Consider the following 17,082-nt stretch of genomic DNA (forward strand, 5'->3'; position numbering starts at 1 on the left):
ATTAGGAAAATGGCTCAGTATTTACAGATTTAAAAGTATTAACTATTCACCACTTTTCGTTTTTTTTTTTTTTGGGGGGGGGGGGGGGCACTCGGCACTTCATTCCAGCTACCTAGAAATCAGTTAGTTTCCTGTAAATGGACATAGATTTTGTTACATGTGGAGTATTTAAAGCAAAATAAATAAAATCAGATGTGGCTTGTTCTAATTTCTCTTGATGAAACTAGTATCTAGCAATAGTAATGAATTAGAAAGAAATTCTCATTTACTTAAGAATGCAGCCTGAAATTCTCTAGCAGGATACTATAAATTTTTCTTGCTATCTTTATTTAAAGCTGGATGTATAACTCATGACTTAATTGTGGAGATCCTCCGTTGCACAAATCAATACCCAGTCCATGAAGAATGTCTTCTAAGTGTTTGCGGCTCTGATGAATTCTTACAAAAGTAAGTATCTAATTAAGAGGTTGTATTGATTATTTATTGCATAATATGAACTATGCATGGAATACACTCTGCTTATGTGCTTTGTAAACACAGGTGTAGGGAAAGTTAAGAGTATTATGTTCTAAAAATGTATAGTTGCTTAAACACCTGGATGACATTGTACTTATGTTCTACAGAGATGATTGTGTGGTTCAGTGCAAGGATTTAAATCCTGGCTTCTTTACAGAAGCTTTGTCAAGCCTTGAACATTTTGTATCACTCCTTTGTCCTTTTGGCTTTTCTCATCTATTATACAAGGGTGCTTCTTATTTCTGGTGTCTCAGAGATGCATGAGGAGGCATGCATATCTTCAAGGGGGAAAATCATCAAAAACATGATAAACAGTATTAAGCACATCTGCTTAGCAGGACATTTCTCTCTATAACCACTGGGGCAAACAAAGACAGCACTAATGCAAACTGAAGAATACGTACAAATAGATGTTTCTGTTTGTGGACTACAAGTTAGGAAGTAAGTGCTTTGATTCATAATTATTCAAGTAAACTTTTGTGGTGGCTAGAAACACTACCGGACTCAGCTAGTTGTTTCTTGCTCTCTGACAGCTTAAATACAAAACACAAAAGTGAGCAGATTTTGTGTATTAAGTAACTAAAGCGCAGGCTTTTGCTGTCAGCTGTGCTACAGGGATAGTGACTTTTAGCAGAAGGGGAGAAGCTGGCAATTCTGTGCGGTAACATGTTAAGCTGGTACTGCAAGAATCACAGCTCATCTGCTGGAGACATGAAGTGCTAGATAAAATAATATATTTTTGTAATATAAAGGGAATATTTTAGAAGCTATCTTGTTCTCAGTATAAAGATTACTTACACTAGCCCAGAGCAAGCCAGCTTGAATAATAAAAATAATGTAGTTGTCAGAGGAATTAAATGACACACAGTGCAACACAGCCAGTTTGTATACTTGTGCACTTACACAGGTAAGCAGGTCAAGTGTTCAGATGTTTCCAGTCAGTTATAGTTTGCTACTGAAGATGGAGACATTAACATTCCTGAGCCCACTTTTTACTTGCTCAAATCTCTGCAAAGCAGGAGCTGAATAGCAGAGCACCTCCTGAAAAGCTGTAACACGATAACTGCTGAGCAGGGAATAGGGCCATAGGTAGATCTCCTCATTACATGAGAGGGCCTGGGCTGCTGGGGTTTTGGTATGTTGTTTTTTCGTTTTGCTTTGTTGGTTTTTTTTTTCTATGTCTCTTCTCATTTCATATTAATTTCCAAAGAAAATGGAAACAATGAGCCTTTGTGTTGAGAGTGAGCTCAGTGTTTCAGTATAGTGTACAGCATGTTCTAAATAGTTTTATTTTCACTGTTGAGCAGAACTCATCAATAGTGGACTGTTTAAATTCCTGCACTTGCAGAATCTATGCATGTCTCGTTAGCAGTGAAACAAGGTCAATAATGTTCTCATCTTTTTTCCCTTTGCTCCTTCACTGTCTTGCAGACAGGACAGGGCTGCGCTTCTGGCCTCAGTGGCTTGTAATTTTACTCTGCACTATATCCTCAGTCTTCTTTCTTCTGCCTCCCCATCAGAGTCCTGAATCTGAAATTTGAAACCCTAAACCAAAATCATCCCTCGGGTAGCTTAACAGCCTGTGGAGATGCCTCAGGGTTAATTTTTTTCCTATGCCTAGGCTATCTGTTAGAGCAAATTGCTTTCCATACTATGTTGCTAACAGAGCAATTTGGTGTACTTGTGCAGAGTTCTTCCATAGCAAAGTATATGGAAATCATTAAGGATGAATTCCAATAGAAATTCCCAAAATTATGAGATAGTGTAGAGAATTAATACTTTGCTGCTCCTGCTTTATTGTAATCTTGGGGAAAAAAAAAAAAAAGTGAAGTCAAAATGGTGACATGATGAATTGTTTTTAGACCACAGTGATTTAGTGAGCCAGATGACATTGTATAATCTGTCAGAAGCTTTTATTTGCTGTTATATTGGACTGTATTAATGAGCACCCCATCATGCCTCCTGCAGAAGCACCTGAAAGACTTGATTACTTCCAGAATCCATTTAGCTTTCAGTAGGATGGGGAACAAATACTCATGTGCTGGTGACAATTACACTTTACACTGCAAAATGTTATGATTCATTATTCCTTTACTGTGGAGACAGCCTTGAGTACACATCCAGTCTGATTCACAAGGGATTTCAAATACTCAAATATTTAAAAAGTCAGAAACTCGTATATAGATTGCAGTCAAGACCATAACTAAGAGAGCAGTATGCGAAACTCTGATTTGGAATCTCATTGGTTTCTGCTTTATTTATTTATTTATTTATTTATTTATTTATTTACTGATCAGTAATCCTAGGCTTGCCTCAAACCACAGGCTTTCTTTCTCTTCCTACACTTCTTTTTCCTGCAAGGTTTTCTTGCAGAATCTGTAGAGTGCTATCAGGAACCATCGCCACCTTCTCCCTTCCCCTTTTGTCACCGTAAGGTGAATGTTAATAGCTTCCCCAGCTGATTTCACACACTTATTTTCACATGTTCACTGTAAATGCATCTGGATGCAGAACTCTGCCCTTGAAAGAAAAGAGAAGTAAAAATCTTTCTCATCAATTTTTACCACTATTTGCATCCATAGCTTAGTTCTGCCTTCTGTCTCTGTGTTTCCTAGCTGAGGCTGTTGTCTCCACTCCTTTACACTTGTCCTTTTCTTGGTCTTCATTTCTTAGAGGGCCATTTGCTATTTCTGAAAATCTTCTCTTTGTCATTCCTTGTCCCAGAACTTGTACATCTACTTTTAAATTTTGCTTTTAGTTTCCCATATCTCTTTAATTTTAGAATGTATGCCCCTCAAAATGATTTTGCGATGCCCTTTATGAAAGATGTTAAATAAAAGTAACTTATATTGTGATTAAGCAGCTAGTGTGAAATAACTCAATGCCAACAGCAAGTAAAAAAAAAAAGACCATCTGAAAGCAGATCTTCCATCTTCCATTTAGACTATTTTTGCCTTTGGAGCTCCAGACCAGAAGCTCAGGGCATCCTGAGGTGCCTAATAGAACAATGCATGTGCCTGTACATAAGAATTTTGGACTTTTGTTTATTGATCTGGCTGTTGTTAGTAAAGAGATAGCTGCAATGCAGACCCAGCAATGGCTGTTATCCAGGAATAGTTATAATCTTTATTTCTAAACATCTTTTTACTTTATTTTTGAAGGTATCAGATTTTTTAATACATCTTTTTTTCCTATGTATTTTTAGTGCCATCTACTTTCTACCATGCTGTAGCATTCAATTACCTTATTGCTTTGCAGTTCAGCCAACATAGTGAGCAGGAGTTTGGAACAGAAACAACTAATGCTTATCATTTATAATCTTATGCTTGCCTGTGACCTTACTGATGACTTTTTTTTTTTTTTTGTCCTTGCTAATTATATTCTCTGAGAACTGAGACCTAAATAAGAATTGGTTTCCACACAAAGTTAAGTTTAAGCTATTAATTATAGGCTGGCCATAGTTATAATCAGGCAGATTGGGATCATTACAAGCAAGCACCTTTTGGATGAATATGTTCTTTATAAAAAATAAATATCATTTTCTCTTGCTGTGGATTGTGTCTTATTCAGAGCTGTTGCTCAGCTAAGCATTAAAAAAAGAAAATCATCTCATGCTGGTGGAACTGCATTTGGATTAGGAGCTTGTAGCACGTGAGAGAACATTGATGAGGAGAGGCGAGATCATCTAGTGATGAGAGAATTAAAAGGGCGAGGGATTTTCCCTTTTTCTGCTTTAGATATATTGTGGGACCATGAGCAAGTCACTTTGATTTGTTCATTTCCTTGTCTCTTAAAAAGAAAGACTCTTTCACTTTGTCTTTTCTCATGGAGTTTTCATCAAAGCTGAATTCTCTACAAAATATTTCAGCAAAAATAGGGGAAAAACTGGTAATAATATAGCATTATTTTGCATTTCCTTTACAGAGCTCAGAGCACTGCAAACTGGTTACTTACAATAATAGTATCCTCAAAAAATGGCTATATTGCTTTTCTTCTCAGTACAGACAGAGTAATAGATCTGCAAGGGTCCAGGCCTGGGGTATAGCTAGAAGGTAGTCTGTGAATTCATGGCAAAACTGCACCATTGTTTTTGGTAGCTCACTATTTATCTAGGACAAGTTTCCATTTTATTTTACAGAGATAAATTCATTTTGTCTAGTCTGCTGTGTCACAATATCTATAAAAAAATTATTTTTGCATTTGTGCAAATAAAATCCAGTCATAAAATCAACTGTAAGGCCAGTACATCTGCCTACAGCATTTCAGTCAGCATTGCTGTGTCAATAAAGGATTTGTTGATGTACAGTATCTGCCTGACATAGCAGAGCTAACACAAACCACTGTGAAGTGTAACTGCAAAATTAAACTTTGGTGCAGTTATTTTGCCTGCAAGCATGATGAAGTGGAATAACAATACTGATCAAAGTTTCTGTATGTCTGTGTACAAACTTATAAAAAAAGAGGAATGTTCTGTTAGTTTAAATGTTTCTGTTAGTTAGTTTGTAAAGCTATTTGTTTGTAAAGAGGAATGTTTCTGTTAGTTAGTTTGTAAAGCTATTCTGATTTTTAGCATTGGTTTGGCTTAAAGTTGGGATTACACAGGGAATCAACAAGCTGGAGAAATCATGGAAAAAGTGAGTGAGGACACACAAGCATGTTTGTTTATAACCTTCTTGTTGCTATACTTGTCCTGAGACAGAAGGCAGGGCAGAATGGAAAGAGCAGAAACAATGTTGGGGTAAAATAAAGGAATGATTGGGACTGTGAAGGCTGGGGGCAGCCTTGGATGCAGCAACCATGAGATAGTGGAGTTCAGGATCTTACATGGAAGAAACAAGGTGAAAAGTAGATGATTTCAACCCTGGACTTCAGGAGAGTAAGCTTTGACCTCTTCAAAGACCTACTTGAATGTATTCCCTGAGTTAGAACATTGGAAGCTAAGGGGACCCAAGATGATTGGTTGTCATTCAAGCACCACTTCTTCCAAGCTCAAGATTGGTGTATCCCTAAGAGTAAGAAATCAGGCAGAGATGGCAGGAGATTCACATGGATGAGGCAGGAATGTTGTCAGGGCCTGCAGGGATGTGACAAGAAGGGCTGAGGCCCACTTGGAATTAAATCTGGCGAGGGAGGTCAAGGACATCAAGAAATCTTTAAGTATGTCAACAGCAAAGGGAAGACTAGGGAAAATGTGGGCCTGCTGCTGGAAGAAGTGAGTGCCTTGGAAACAAAGAACACTAAGAAGTTACTGAGCACTTTGCTTCAGTCTTCACTGCTAAGACTGCCCCTTGGGAATTCCAGACTCTGGACATAAGAGAGAAAGTGGGAAAAGAGTCCTCCTTGGTGGAGGAGGATCTGATTGGAGATTGTCTAGGCAAACAATGCATACAAATCCATGAGCTCCAATGTTATGTACCTACAAGTACTGAGGGAGCTGGCAGAAGTGATTGCCAAACTACACTCTATTGTCTTTGAAAGGTGTTGGAGAATGGAAGAAGTGCATAGAGATTGGAGGAAAGCCAATTTCTCTCCAGTCTTCAACAGTATCAAAAAGGAGAAAACTACAGGTCAGTCAGCCTCACCTCCATCTCTGGGGAGGTGGTGGAACAACTTATTGCATGTTGTCTCCAAACAAATGGAAGAGAACAAGATTATCAATAGTCATCGATGTGGGTTCACCAAGGGGAAATTACACTTGGCAGGTCTAGTGGCCTTCTTTGATGTCATCACTGACTGGGTAGATGCAGGGATGTTGTGGATGCTGTGTACCTTAACTTCAGCAAGGCATTTGACTCTGTCCCCCATAACATTCTCATAGGTAATCTTTGGAAGTGTGGGATAGATGAGTGGACAGGGAGGTGGATTGAGAATTGTCTGACTGGCAGAGCTCAGAGGATTGTAATCAATGGTACAGAGTGTAGGTTGGAGGCCTGTAATTGATAGTGTTCTGCAGGGGTTGATACTGGATCCAGTCTTGTTTAACATCTTCATCAATGACCTGAAAAAAGAAATAGAATGCACCCTTAGCAGGTTTGCTGATGATACAAAGCTGGGAGGAGAGACTGACACACCAGAAGTCTGTACTGCCATTCAGCAAGTCTAGAGTGTTGGGGGTGGAGGAACCTTATGAAGTTTTACGCAAGGAAGTGTAGAGTCTTGCTCCTGGGGAGGAATAAATTTATGCATCAGTACAGGTTAAGGGCTAACCTGCTGGAAAGGAGCTCTGCAGAGAAGTACCTGGGTGTCCTGGTGGACAACAGGTTGGTCATGAGCCAACATTTACAAGATACATTAATTTCTTGTAATTGTACAGATGGCAATTATGTGCAGCACATTTATTTATGTTTAACCATTCGTTTGTACTGGAGACTTCTGCTGTTGTCTCTCCTCTACTTCATTCTTTCTGTGATATATTCATAGAGCCAGGAATGGTTTTTTGGAAGTAAATTAAGCTGATTTTATTTAGACATTCTATCAGAAGTCCTTTATAGGGAGAAAGAAACACCTTCTATATCTGAATTCTCAGTACTCTATGATACTTAAGAGAAAGCAATCAGCTTTTTTTCCTTCATGGTCCAGGGAGTTCTGAAACAACTTGCTATTCTGTAAATCTGAATAAATACAGAATATTCCTTTTGACACTCTTGTGTCTGGAGCCTTAAAAGAAGCAGCATGAAACTAATTGAACACACACTTGAGTTGTAACTGATGATGCATATTAGCTTGTTTTGGCAATGAATTTGCCTTTGCAAAAATCAGTGTCGCTTTTCCCAGCTACTAATCCTAACGGATTTTTTTTTAATGTAAACATATTGTTCCCTTAACACTGAAACTAATTTTTGCATTATTCCACCTGATTAAAACTAGAAAAGGAAGGGAGATTCTAGAATTATTTTTGTTCCAAGTAATTTTGATAGTGATAAACTAAAGCTGTATTATCTTGGCAACTTCTTCTAAGTTACAAGTGGACTAAAAGCTGCTCTCATGAGGCAAATAAGAAAGAATTTACCTCCCAGTTAAAGTGCGCCTGACCGGCAGAGTACATTGAGTACAGAGAACTGCTCCATAACCACTCCATCTTCGTGAGTAGATGTCTGTGTCTGACTTTAACTGGCAAACAATTTGATGAGACAGAAAATTGACTTGCAGCTTCTTTTACTGTCTTTATGTGAGCTGCAAAGTGCTAGAACTTAGATTTCTTTGAAAATCAGGGGCCACTAACGTATGTAATTTCTAAGCCTATAGTTAATATTTGATTTTCAGCTTGGGTTTAAAATACTGCAAGTCATCCTACAGTGGTGCATGTATAACCAAGATACTTTGTACAGTTGCCCTAATTTGGGATTGAAGAATACATTAATAAAGTTTGGAAGTACAATGCAGTTTGCTTAGAATATTATTTCTGTTTCAATGTTGTTCTTTTATAGAAATCAATGGTTGAAGATATAACCAAGCAATTATTCATTCAAATTGTTTCACAAGAGAATGAGCCTGAACCAAGCTCCATCAGTCTGCACAGATGTAGACGCCAGGCACTGATTTTTATGTCATTCAATTTGCTTTGCACTGAGAATGTATTCCACCTGTTCTTTTAGGAGAATGAGAGATAGGAAAATAATACAAATGATAAGCAGAGATAACCATTTGTTTTCCTCCCCAAACTGTAGTAATCATAGTTTGGGCAGCCACGAGAGTCTTCGCAAGGCAACCACTGACATTCATCTTCATCTACACACCACTACAAATTTGAAGCAAAGTTTGGCTCGAATGGTAAGTCTGCTTTTTTTCATCCTCTTTCTTTCAGTGTGCCTAAAGGAATAAAGTCCCACCAATCCTTTTATGTAGCAACCTGCAGTAATAATTAAAGAGATTATTTGCTTTCCTGTTTATACATATTTTATTGCCAAACTCTTGTTGAAACATACAGGGAAATCTCTCTGCTTTGCTCTTGTGTTTACATCTAATGTGTCACTGTAGAGAACGCACAGCTGAAAAAGATTAGAGGCAATCTTTTCAGAAAAAAATCATTTTTATTAGACTTTAATGATGCTAATGATTTCAGTTTGTTAAGGATACATTATTTTATATTCTTCTTCTATGTTTTGAAATATAACAAGGGAAAAAACAGATATGGATTCTGGTCAATATCACTGAAAGTCAAAGGCTGATGAAAGCTGGAATTACAATATGTGTTTGTGCATGTGTGAGGTGCCATAGAGTGTCTGTGTGTGTTTGTACACATGCAAAAGCCCTTAAAGAAAAAATCATTTTATCAGTTTAAATTCAGAGAAATTCGTGTTCAGGTTATTTGAGATTAAGTAGCCTTTGAAACAGATTGCTGAACTTTAATGACACTGATTTATGCTAATAAATGTGAGTTTTATTCCCAGTGGACTGCTTTGAATTACCTTTAACGCAAAGTTTGCAGTAGAGCAGAAACTTTGATGTTCTGGACAGTTTTCACTGACAGCACTGATTCTCTTCACAGATGGTTCCAATTAACTGTTTTGAATAGGTGTGCTATCACTCTGGGTCTGTCAAAATATGAACTAGGTGATGAATATCTGACCAAAAATGAAAGGGACATCCTTTTCACTTATAAATGTCACCTAGATAAACATCAAGTTCAATATATGTTATGTGAATCATTAAGAAATGACTATTGTGAGGCCAAATATATATATATTTTCTTCTTCTAGTTAACACTTCTACTATTCAAAAAAAAATCACAGAATAATCTAGCGCTAATTTGTAAAGTTATGGCTTAAATTATTGGCATTATTCACTGTCAGTATTATTCATTTAATTATTTATCTGGAAAGACCATTGATTCTTCTTGGTAGAGCATTGCCCAAGAAGAAAGTAATATTAGGAAATACAGGAGTTTTCATCAACAGGTCACTTCTTCAAGAATGGTTCAGATCAATGGATTGCCAACTTCTTGTTCTCAATCTTGAGTAAATTAGTTGATGTTTACATATGCCTTTGGAAGGGAGTGAGGTGGTACCCATCTTGTGTGTCCTTTTTCAGCCTATCTTCATATTACAGCAGTAAAAATAACACATCTGGTTACCTTTGGAATGAGCTTTTTTCTTGAGAAGGCATCTGTAATGCCTTACTGTCATTTAACTGTTGTTGAAATTGAGGCAGGAATCACTATAATTTCTATTGTTTGTGTTAATCGCATAGTAAACTTAAACAGTAGTTATAGTCCTTTCTTGGTGTTAGATTTGTGACAATACATCCTGTATTTAGAGGTGGGAAAAAATCTTTAATTCTTATTTTCATATCATGCTGCCAAACAAATCCGATTAAGTATGATTACAGACACATCTAAGTCTATGTAGTGGCAGAAAGATCCTCTTTTAGGTCAGCATCTCTGCGAAACAGAATAAGGCAGTATGGACCCTTCTGCTGAGTAGCTGCTAGTCTCCAGTATTTTCTGTGTGAGAAAAAAAATGATACGAATTAGAAGTTTGATAGAAAGACAGTTTGCTACTTACATGCATACAGGATGTACTGAAGGTATTTTGAACATAAATGCTCTGAAAAGTGGAGGCTGCAAACAACTTGCCAGCAAACTCTTTTTCAGACTAACAAACCAGTGATTGATTCTCTACAAGATGCTCTGTATTCAAATGAAAAAAATAAAAATGCAACAAATCTCTTGTTTGCAGTGTATGGATCTGCTGTTAGTATAGATTCTCAGAATTATTTGCTCTGGAAACTGATGATATATATGTAATATAATAATCTGAGGATTAAAATCTTAACTTGTGTGCTAGGGAATCAGAACTTTACACCAACACTGCAATACTTATTAAGGCATACTTTACATTGTGAAAATCTGGATGCAAAGTTTAAAATTTCTATCTGTGTATGCAAATAAATATTTCACTATTGTACTTAAAAAACGAAATAATCAGCTCCCTGCAAGTAACGTGCAATTAATTTTTTAAAAAATTGAGTGTTTACAGTCTTTGGCCAGTAACTGTTTGCAATTCTTTTGTGAATTCAGCTGAAAAAAAATATATACTTATTAAGGTGAATATTTGCTTCCTTTCATTCTATGGGAAGCTAACTTTCTGTGTTATGATATATGTTATGATATAACGAGGAAATTGTTTTGAACTGAGCAGTTGCAAGCAAGCAATTTGGCCTGAAGCTTTACTTGGAATCACAGACTTTTGAGCTAGTGCATGACCTTTAATTTGAATTTGTTTGTTTGCTTTTCAGTCATTAGATTTACAGCCTTAATGCTCTTAAACAAAACTCATTTAACACACCAAAATGCCAGATTCCTACACAATTCCAAACAGAACTTACGCAGAAGGCATAAGGTTATCTTTGTATTATATAAATAAATTGAAGCTCAGTTTCATTCCATGTAGAAAGACAAAGAGCATCTCTTGACAGGAGTGGGAAATTCTGCACCTTTTGGATTTTTTTTCCCCACATTTTTAATGTATATTTATCAGTGTTACTGGTGTTATTATTTTACCAAGAGTAATGAGTTGTGTGAACACTCTGAGGAAAGTGAAGTCAGTGGTCCATCACAAAATTTTTTCCCTTTGTTTACATATTTATGTCATTTTAGAGGGACAGTGTAGTACCTTAATTAGAATGGAACCATTTTCTTGTGTTTAAGTATCCACTGATATTATGCAGCTACAAAAATCTCCATGTCCTATTAGCACGCTCAAAGCCTCCTTCATCTCTGTTGCAGTTTGACAGGTCTAAAAATGAGGTTTAATATACAGCAATGCATTGTGGAGGCCAGGAGCAAAGATAGAGCAGCTCCTGACATTTCACGTTTCACAAAGACTTACAATTACCACATGGAATGATTATGAACAAACAAACAAAAATAGTCTGTCAAGAATTATTTCAGACAAATAACAAACTTGGAAGACAAATTAGCAGTGTTCTGGCCATTAGAAAAAAAGGTACTGTCACAAAGGATTTGTGGAACTGTAATTATTAACATACAATAGGGTTTAACCAGGAAGGGTGACATTTTAAGATATGTTCAAGTGAATTATTGATCACTCCTTTATGATATCTGACATGGCTGTGAAAGCTTCAGGCCATACAGATACTTCAGGTTACTAATAATAGCGAAGAGCATGACCAGCTCTTGAGCTGGCATAAGTAATAGACCCAAATTTTTCCTCCGGCTCCAGGGCCTGTGAGAGAGCACTTGTAATAGAAAGAAGAGATTCTGCTTGCAGGCACGGACACCAGCAGGTCTGTCTGGTCCAGACAAAAGCTGCAGTATTTATTTTTGTTCTGGACCCAGCCTCATAGATATTTCTGGATGTACTGAGACCCGCACTAGCCACAGCAAACTGAAGGACCTGAGGTAGTCTACACTGAGCTCACAAATTCAATTTTGTTGCTATTGTTCTCTGGAACTTGCATCTTTAATGGTTGTAAAATGTATTTGAAAGTCACTGCATTAGAGGTAGTTTATGAAAAATATTTTTTTCTCACTCAGATACAAAAATATGGGGAAATAATATGGGCCTTTTTAAAGATGTACACTTCAGGAATTTTTAGATGCAGTAGAGTTTTTGTTCCATCTCAGATTGTTATGTGTATGTAGAGCTACAGTTTTAATCTGTGTTTACTCTTAGAGAGAATTTGACCTGTGATCTGTAGAATCCCTCCGAATTTTCATATTTGGAATATATTACTTTATAGAAAACTCTAGTAATGTTGTAGTTTAATGTCACAAAAGCATATTCATATTTTGATAGCCCTTCCATGTATTAAGTACTTAGGTACTAGATAATTCACATTACCACCTTTTATGGTAGAGTATCAGATCCCTTAAAGCTTCTGGGCTCATATCAGTCATATATCTAATTTCTCTCTAAACTTCAGGGCTCACTGGTTCACTGTATGTCATGTTTCCAAGTTCAACCCTCCCTGTCCCTTGGCCTTCCTACTGTATGAGAGCAAGAAGGAAATTTGCTGTTTCTCAGGCTTGATCTGTATCTCCAGCCTTGGTACTTTTACTAAATATCTAGCTAGCAATCTAAAGCAGAATTCGTGTGAATTAATTCACATTAAGCTCTTCACCAATAAGTGCCTATGGGCTGTTCTACTCTCCTGCTTCTGTTTTCTTATTTAATTCTTCTCTCCCTCACCCCTTCCAAAGGTTATAGTTATTCATAACTATCATTCCCTCTGTAATCTGAGGTCAAACTTGTCACAAGCTTCTCAGTAACCTTGCCTTGTGGATTATAAAGATCTGGATTCAATCATGAGTAAGAAGAAAGGCAGATTTTTCAGGACATGGTAATGACCTAATAAACTGGTAGTATATGCCTGGCATGGGCTCAGCTCCGTCCATAGGCATCAAAGGAAGCAAATGTGTAGGGCTGGAGAAGAGACTATATCTGAAAAGAAACAGATTTGTTGAGCTGAATGCGTTAATGCAAATTCAAATAATTGTTTAGGCTGGAAGGGGTCTCTTGGGATGATGTAGTTCAATCCCCTTGCTCGAGCAGAATTCCCAGCTAGTACCTGTGAACTGTACCTGGTCAGGTTCTGAATATCTCAGCAGATATTATGACCTACTCTATAACCTCTCAGGGCAACATCTTCCAGATCCTGGCCACTCTTGCAATATTCTTTTAAATGTGTTGATAGCGTTTCATGTGTTTTAATTTGTATCCTGTTTCTCTTGTTCTGCTAGCAAGTACTACTAAGAAAAGCCTGGCTCCCTTGCCTTTATTTCCTCCTACCAGATATTTGTACACATTGATAAAGTCCCTCCTGAGCTTTCTCTTCTCCAGACTGAACAGAGTCCCAGCTCAGCCTCTCTTCTCTCAAGATGCTTTAGTCCAGTAATCATCTCTGTAACCCTTCAGTGAGAGAAGTCTCTTCAGAGAGGTTGCAAAGGACGGAACAGATGTTCTCCATTCTGTTCTCTCTGAAAAAAATGAGCAGCAGAGGTAGTTGATATAACTAATTTCTGCTTTATTACTTGTATATAACATGGTTACAAAATAATGCTTTCTGCTATCTGTAAGAGGAGTGCAGAAGCAGGATTTATTGAGGCCTGACTGCGGTCTTAATTTATATATAGATAGAAGGAACTACTGAGACAGTATGGCTTGGTTTGCTATATAGCATTATCCAGTGTAATATGACAGAACTACCACATTAAATCTCCTGAAAGACCAATGCATCTTGAAAGGAAAGGATTCCTAAAAGAGTTTGTTGAGTTTGGAAAATACTAAAAAATGTACATTCATCCTATTGTAATTCTGTATCTCATTATATGCTTCTCTGTCACAGCACGAGGATGACCAAGGACAGTTCAGTGTGAATGAGCTGTTAGAATATACTTGTGCTTGGAGACTGACTCGGTAAGAACACTGGCATTTAGTATTATTTCTGTTTATATTTATTTGTATTGGAAGTGAGCATTCTGACCCCAGAAGGCAATTCCAAGACCTGTTGAGCATAGGAATGATACTAAAGAGAAAGCAAGCTGGTTCTGTGTTTTTAGAATTTTCTTTTCAGACATTACTAATTGCTGAAGAAAAGTCAACAATTGTATATAGATTTACAAAAAATTTTCCCCATTCTTCCCCTTTCATGTTGTTGAGAGTTTCAGTGGAGTTTTCATATTTCTCAAACTTTCATGGAATTGACAGAGAGGATTTTAAGAGTAAACACTGTGAAAATAATAAATTTATTTTCATTATACTTGTGGTTTCACCGTTCAGTGATATTTTATTGTATTTCTTTTGTTCATGCTAGCTGTAACAGATTTTTAATTTTGTACTCAAAGTGCTTCTGACTCTAAATCTAACCTGCCACGGATAAGCACTAAGTGAGATGGATTCCTCATTCAGCTTTCATTATAATCTGCTTCAAAAACTTAGAAAGAAGTGCTGTTTAATGCTTTTTGTAATGTTTTTCGTCAATATGTCATAAAGTACTTCACCAAGGAAGTTAGGTGCCACAACTGTCATTTAACAGATGAAGGAGAAACCCAGCTGTAGGTTGTCCAAGGAGAATGTCTGGTACTTACTGAATACCCATCTGGTTTCCTAGGAGCATGGCTCAAATTTCCATTCTGGTCTGTTGCTCTATGGAGATCAAACTAATTATACAGTCTGTATATGCACTGCTTATACACTGTTTTATTTCTTGTCATGTAAATTATGTGACCTTTTTTATGGCAAAGAAGGTCTTCAGAGAGGATGTGTAATAAAAGATGTTGAGCTGCAAAACAACTGTGTTTCACAAGATTTCCTCTGATGCAGTAGAGTAATGAATAACTGATAGCGTGGGCAATAAGTACTCTCTTCAACGACGAGTTCAGTAAATATTGAAAAAGTAGAAACATGAACTGTGTTAGATTTCTTTTCTGCTTGTCCCATGCATTGTTGATGGTTGAGAGAAAATATTTTCCAACAGTGATGATCTAGTCTGCAGTCAGACCCAGTACTGCTAACTGCATTTCTAATTTATATGAGAAAAAGAGTTAATAGCTAAGTGACAAAAGTTTGCTGACCATAATGTGCACAGAAGTTGCCTGTGGTGATTTGTAGAAGGATTTTACAATACTGAGTTATGTGTGTGGTAAAATGGCAGATGAAATTTTGAGATGATAAATGTAGATAGGAAGAAAACAATGTTAAATTCGCATAAGAAGTCATAGGCTTTTAGCTGAATTTTACCACCAGGAATGAGTTCTCGGGGTTATAATTAATAGTTCTGAATGTCAACTTGGTGCACAGCAGTTGTAAATAAGATAAAGCAAATGATGGGAATTATTATTAAAAGAATTAAAGCAAACAAACAAAAAAAGAGAACAATATTATGGCACAGTATCAATTTATCTAGAATACCATTGGTAGTTCCGATTCTTCTATTTTAAATGTGATGTAATAGAACTTGAAAAAGTGGAGAAAAGGGCAGCAAGGATACTGAGGTATGAAATGCCTTTAATTTAAAGAAACAAATAGGATACAATGTACTTCACCCTGATAAATATAAAAAAGAGGGGTATTTTATAGATGTGAAATAAATAAAATTGAGGAGCACAGAGAATATGCATAGGAAAGGTTCATTTACTGTACCTTCCAATATAAGAATAAGGGAACAGAAAGTTAAAGTACAGGCAAGAGTAGGCACTTCTTTGTATTGATTCTAATTAAGTGTTGTCTGGGCACAGTTCAGGCATATCTTCAAGGATGGAGACTTCACAGCTTTCCCAGATGATCTGAGTCAGTGCTCCTTCACCCTCACAATGAAAAAGAGTTTCCCTGTGTTTAGACGGTACACCTTCTGTTGTAGCTTGTGCCCTTTGGTTTTGTCCTCTCACTAGACATTGCTGGAAAGAGCCTAGCTCTGTCTTCTTTGCACCTTCCCAGTGTGTTTAAATTCATTGATTAAATCTTCTCTCATTGTTCTGTGCTCTAGGCTAAACAGTCCCAGCTCTCTCACCCTTTCTTCATGAGAGATGTTCCAGTCTCTTAAACATCTTTGAGGTCCTCTATCAGTCCAGTATGTCCACCTCTCTCTTACTGGAGTGTGCAGAACTGGACACACAACTTGCCAGTGCTGAGCAGAGGGGAAGGATCACCTTCCGTGAGATGCTGGCAATACTTTTCCTGATGCAGCCCAAGACACATTTAGCCTCTTTTTGCCACAAGGGTACATTGTTGGCTCATGTTCAGCGTGCTGTGCATGAGGACCCTCTAGGTCTTTTTCTGCAAAGCTGCTTTCTGATCAGTCAGCTTCCAGTATATATTGGTGCGTGGATCTGTTCCTCCCCAGGTGCAGGGCTTGGCAGAGAAGAAAAACTGTTTGAACTGCTTTGAGGCAATGTAAAAAGAACAAACTAAAACCTTACTTTCTAAATTACCAGATTTGCTCTCACAGGTAAATGTGAACATATAAAACCAGCAGTGCCTACATGTCTTAATTTACTGATTTTCATAGCTTTAAAATCTAACACAACGTAAATTGTGAGTGCATTAACCAAATTGCAGCCCACTGAAGCTGAATTTGGCCCATAAACACATTCAGGTTCCAGTAACTATAACGTGATGGTTAGTCTGATGCATGCATTTAGGCAAAGCTCAGTTAGCTAGAATGGTTATAAATTGATTTTTAGATGGGAATCCAGGTGCTAATAAATTGAAAAATGAATTCTGTAAGTGTATGCTATGTACAACTGTCTTATGCCTCACATACAGACCAGCCAGAGTCCAAGACTATCTCTCCGAGGTTATTCTACTTTTTTTTTGCCTTTTCTTTTCAAAACTATTGCAGTATATTGTCTTGCTAAAAGATCCAAAATTTTCTTACTGTCAGAGAAACAGCAAATGTTGATTGATTGGTTAGCATTGCCACATTAATGCACAGCTATCAAACATGTTTAAGTATGTGGTATTACTTATAAAAATATGAGTGTGATTAGTTATCTAGTAGGATTAAGGTAGTATCAGTAGAGGTGTTTTGATCACTCTTGCATGTTGCTGGATTTTTTTTTTTTAATTATTAGTTATGTAAAATTATGGCTGTTTTATGTAGAAA

At 37.0% G+C, this 17,082-nt stretch overlaps 1 protein-coding gene across 1 annotated transcript in view; it reads left to right on the forward strand.

Moving 5' to 3' along the window:
• LOC104912063 (phosphatidylinositol 4-phosphate 3-kinase C2 domain-containing subunit gamma-like) overlaps positions 1-13,899 on the forward strand; it is an 18,074-nt gene extending 4,175 nt beyond the window's left edge. The window contains exons 2-4 of the mRNA XM_019611537.1: positions 300-447; positions 8,184-8,286; positions 13,825-13,899. Coding sequence (XP_019467082.1) covers positions 300-447; positions 8,184-8,286; positions 13,825-13,899 — 326 coding nt within the window. The remainder of the gene's footprint in view (positions 1-299; positions 448-8,183; positions 8,287-13,824) is intronic.
• Positions 13,900-17,082: the final 3,183 nt, after the last annotated feature.

Source organism: Meleagris gallopavo, chromosome 1, assembly GCF_000146605.3.
Source record: "Meleagris gallopavo isolate NT-WF06-2002-E0010 breed Aviagen turkey brand Nicholas breeding stock chromosome 1, Turkey_5.1, whole genome shotgun sequence".
Lineage (NCBI taxonomy): Eukaryota > Metazoa > Chordata > Aves > Galliformes > Phasianidae > Meleagris > Meleagris gallopavo.